This window comes from Merops nubicus, unplaced genomic scaffold, assembly GCF_000691845.1.
Source record: "Merops nubicus isolate BGI_N331 unplaced genomic scaffold, ASM69184v1 scaffold12938, whole genome shotgun sequence".
In the NCBI taxonomy this organism is placed as follows: domain Eukaryota; kingdom Metazoa; phylum Chordata; class Aves; order Coraciiformes; family Meropidae; genus Merops; species Merops nubicus.
Window position 1 is genome coordinate 26,837 of NW_008626412.1, and position 4,223 is coordinate 31,059.

The following is a 4,223-nucleotide window of genomic DNA, read 5'->3' on the forward strand; positions in this document are numbered from 1 at the left end:
GCCACTCTTTTTTTCATCCCGTTCAAAGAGAGTTTAGTGTTTCCGTAAATTGAAAATTTATGCAGCCTCCTGTTGCTGAATTGCCTGCTAATAATAGAGCCGAAAATGGGGGCGTGGGGAGGAGGTGGGAAGGAGCAGCCTCCAAGAAACGTTCCCTGGTTCTGCGTCCCCGCGCTGGTGGTGGAAGGTGCGTGTTGGGGTGCCTGCTGCCCCGGGAAGCGGAGCTCCTGGGCTCAATGCCTCTCCCTCTGCTAGCGCCAGCCTTCGTTTTATTAATGCAAATTAATCACTTGTAGCCCTCTCCCTTGGATGGCTACTGTTTCTCATTTACATGAAAACAGCCCAGTTATGGGCCACCTTGGTAATGACTCAGGTACTTGAGTAAGATCCTAGTCAGTCCTTTGGACTGAGTAATGGGGAACCATGAACTTCACAGTTTCTTTGGCACAGAGTCTTTTTGTTTATTTTTTTATTAATGCTTTCTTTTGTGTTTTTAGTGGCATATGTAATGGTAACTTGCCATAGTGTGTTAATACTGTTCTTTGTAAGGGTTTTTTTATTTCTAATGTGCTTTACATAATCCAAGAAGAAAAAATATGATAATAAAAACACTGAGGACAGTTGAACAAATGGTTGTTCTTTATAGTGAGATGTCTTTTCGTGAGTGTGTGTTTCCTGAGGCAGGCTTTGAGCTGCAAGATCTTATTGTGTACTCTCCCAGTCCTCTTCTTACCCTTCTTCTGTCCAGCTGCACCCAGGTGGAACTGTGATGCCTTGTACCACTTCACCCCCCTCATCCCTCTGTCCTCAGTTAATCTGTTTCTGGTAAAACTTGATCTGAAGCCATAGCTTGAATGTTAGCACAACGTGCTAACAACATATCTTAAAGGAAAGTCACCATCTCCATGCTACCCCTGCTCTTGCACAAGTGTTGGTTTAGCAATCTGGTTTGTAATTTAGCTGCTTCCTGCCCCTTCATCCCCAAGACAAAAAGGAAGAAAGAATGAAAAAAAAAAAAAAGTAATCCTTTGGCAGGTTCCCTGGTCAAACCCTTGGGCTGGCTGGAGGGAAGGGCAGTGTGAGCATGGCTTCGTGGAGGGTGGGACCACAGGGTGTTCTCCCTTGCTGGCTTCCACTGTTTGGAACAGGTCAGTTTACAGCCCTCTTGTCTGCTTGTCTTTTCTGATGGGGCCCTTGGAGAGAGAAGTCGAGCAGTGGGCTGTAGATGGGCATCTCTGTGAGCATCCCATTTTGATCCACTTCCTTCCTGCAGCCCACTAAATGAATGAATGGTTAAGGCATATTTTCTCCACTGAGTTTTGCTTGATTCTGGACCGTTTTCTTGTCTCGTTGGTGATGTCAAATGTGCTATGAATACCAAGACTTGTTGTAGCTTTCATTCTCTAGCAGAGAAAGTAAATATCTCATGAGTGAGGCAATTTCTTCCTGGCTGTGTCCAGTGACTGCCAGCTGAGCACCCTCTCTGCCACAGAGGTTGCTGGCTTGCATGAACAACTTAATTTCTATGTCTTTGTTCTACAAAGCAAACATGTCTGTTTCTAGAATTACGGTGGGAGCCCCAAAACTGTGGAAGCTCCAGAACAGCTGTACAAAAGTGTGCTCAAACAGCTTGTGTGTATGTACCCATGGGGCAGGAGTAGTGTGCTGCTGGAACAGGGAGAGATACAGGGTGAGAACTGAGGCTGGCTTGCTTTCTCCTCTGCTTATGTTCTTCTGCCGTGACTCTTCCTTATGTGATGAAGTATGGTTTAAAGTAAACAGTCGCCTCCTCGAGTAGCTCTTGTTTTGGCCATTTTATTTGAAAATATCCTCTCCATTCTGAAAAAGTCGATATTTGTGGGTTATGTGCATGTTTTCTAAGGAACTGTAATATGCACGGTTTACAATAGGAGACTGTTTACCCTCCTAAAATGTAAAGGGGAGAGAGTGTAGCTTTTTAACAGATCTCAGCCACTGGAAGTGAATGATTATATCTTTCTTTTCCCCCCCAGGATCTTGAGTAGCAGGATGGAAGAGCTCTAACTGACAAAGAAACGGACAACACACCCTTTCAGCATGGAGACCATTCTGGTTGATGGGGAACTTGACAGAAATTCAGTGAGTAACTGAAATGTGGCTTCATGTAGTCAGATAAACATGAAGATGCTTTTACAGAATTAAATGGCTTGAATATCTTCTAGTTTGAATTGATTCTTTTGTGGTGAAAGCATTTGGAATGTTATGCAGTATCACCCATCATTTGTTAGATTCTCATGGCAAGAGGCTGGATGTCAGAAAACACTTTGTTCTTGGATTTGATCCTTGGTGTCTCTGACTCTCAAAAGGAAAAGGTATTCCTCTCTTACTAGTTGACACTTTAATAGTTAGTGGCTATGGACAAAAGAGTTTCTAAGGTAGTGAAAATATCAGCTAAGCACAATTTAAAAACAGGAAAAGCAAGTGAGTATTATGACACTTAATCATCATCACAGTGTTGAAATTATTTAAGAATTTTCCATAAGCTGTGTTATGTGGAAGCACTCTAAATGCTGAAGCAGGAAATGTTTGGTTTTTTTTGTTTGTTTGGTTTTTTTTTTGTTTCCAAAGCTGCTTTCTGATATAAAGCACTGACAGAGGCAAAATAGGTTGGTGGTTTTTTTTTTTTCTGTAACTGAGATGAAGCTTGTTTAATACCTCATTAGTGACAAACTTTATTTGTGATGGTTCAGCTAAGACATGGAGCTATTAATTTGATCAAGCATTTTATTATTATTTTTATCTTGAGTGATAAATTTGGAGACCAGCTATCTTGCAGTGCATTAAGAAAATCTTTGGCTTTTTTTCTGTAATAAACAAATTCATTAATTTGTTCCAGGGCCATATTCCACACATAGCTATGTTTCTATGAGTATTATATACCAGCTGTGCAGTAGTCAATTCAGTTGCTGTGCTCCTTGTTTCCTAAAATAAAAAGTACTAGTTCATAAAGAATTTAAAGTTACTTGGAATGTGCTGGGTTTTCTTTGTGGCATGCATTCACAATAGCCTGATTTTTAAGAAGGTATCTTGAAATGAGACTGTCTGCTTCAGAAGAATGCTAAGGGTAAGGATAGATTTTCCTTTCATCCTGTCATCTCAGAATAATTTTTTTCAACTGATGGTATACTGGGATTGGCTACAGCGAAGCATCTCTTACCAAAATATCATTTAGTGGGAAAATTGTCTATTGTGACTGTAATTACAGTGAAGCTTTGTGTGTTCCACTACAGCTGTTAAATACATTTTTGAAAGTTTATCTAGCAGTCTAATATAGTTGGTCTTGTGTACACTGTAGTAAAACGTTCAAATAGAAATATTAAAAAAACAACCAAATAAATCTCTCTTTGAGAGATCGCACCAAATAAATTTGAAGAGTTTGAATGTATAGAATTCAGGACATTTCCCAGGATTTTAAATATTTTGAAGGGCCATATTTTAAATTTTTCAGTATTCCAGAGTTTTAGCTGCAATCTGATTTTTTTTTTTTTTTTTTTTTTTGAGTTCTGCTTTTCTTACTGAAATTCATGAAACGCATGAGTTGCAAACGTGGGTGAAGAATAACAATCAACATTTTGCTACATAGTTTAAGTCCTTTGAGGGAGTTCTAGGAGGTACCTGAAAAAGTCCTTTTTAGAGGTGTCCCGCATCACAAACCAGAACGAAAACAGAGGAGGAGATCACAGGACTTAATATTGTGGCCTTTTATTTCTAGAATCAGTCTAGGGAGAAAAGTCTTACATAAAAATGCTTTTCCTGTCTAGCAGTAAGGTTGATGTATACTGTATCTGAACACAAATGTTCTGACAGCTCAGCAAACTATTTTTGTACTCTGACAGCATTAAAGCAATGCAAATACTAGACACTTGGGTTTGAGTTCTTTTTTGAGAACAATGTTTGCCTATTTTTCCATAATGATTTAATTTAAACCTCACCAACTGTTCTGCCAATGACCAGGCCCAACAAAAATGATACCACCAGCAGGAAGGGAATCCAATACACAGACTGTATTGTAAACAAAAAGGACATTGCATGAATGATCACTGGGGGTACAAACAGATCAATCAGCTGGTACATAAATGACACCACCCCCAACGATCCCACAAACGACATGACTCAGCCCACAACAGGTGGTACAAACAGTGAACCGAGGTTGCCCATAGTTGGCATGGGAAACAGCCAGACCA

General features: G+C 40.0%; 1 protein-coding gene across 1 annotated transcript in view; it reads left to right on the forward strand.

Annotated features, from left to right (window-relative positions):
- Positions 1–2,076: 2,076 nt before the first annotated feature.
- OSBPL8 (oxysterol binding protein-like 8) overlaps positions 2,077–4,223 on the forward strand; it is a 58,063-nt gene continuing 55,916 nt past the window's right edge. Inside the window, exon 1 of the mRNA XM_008945997.1 lies at positions 2,077–2,118. Coding sequence (XP_008944245.1) covers positions 2,077–2,118 — 42 coding nt within the window. The remainder of the gene's footprint in view (positions 2,119–4,223) is intronic.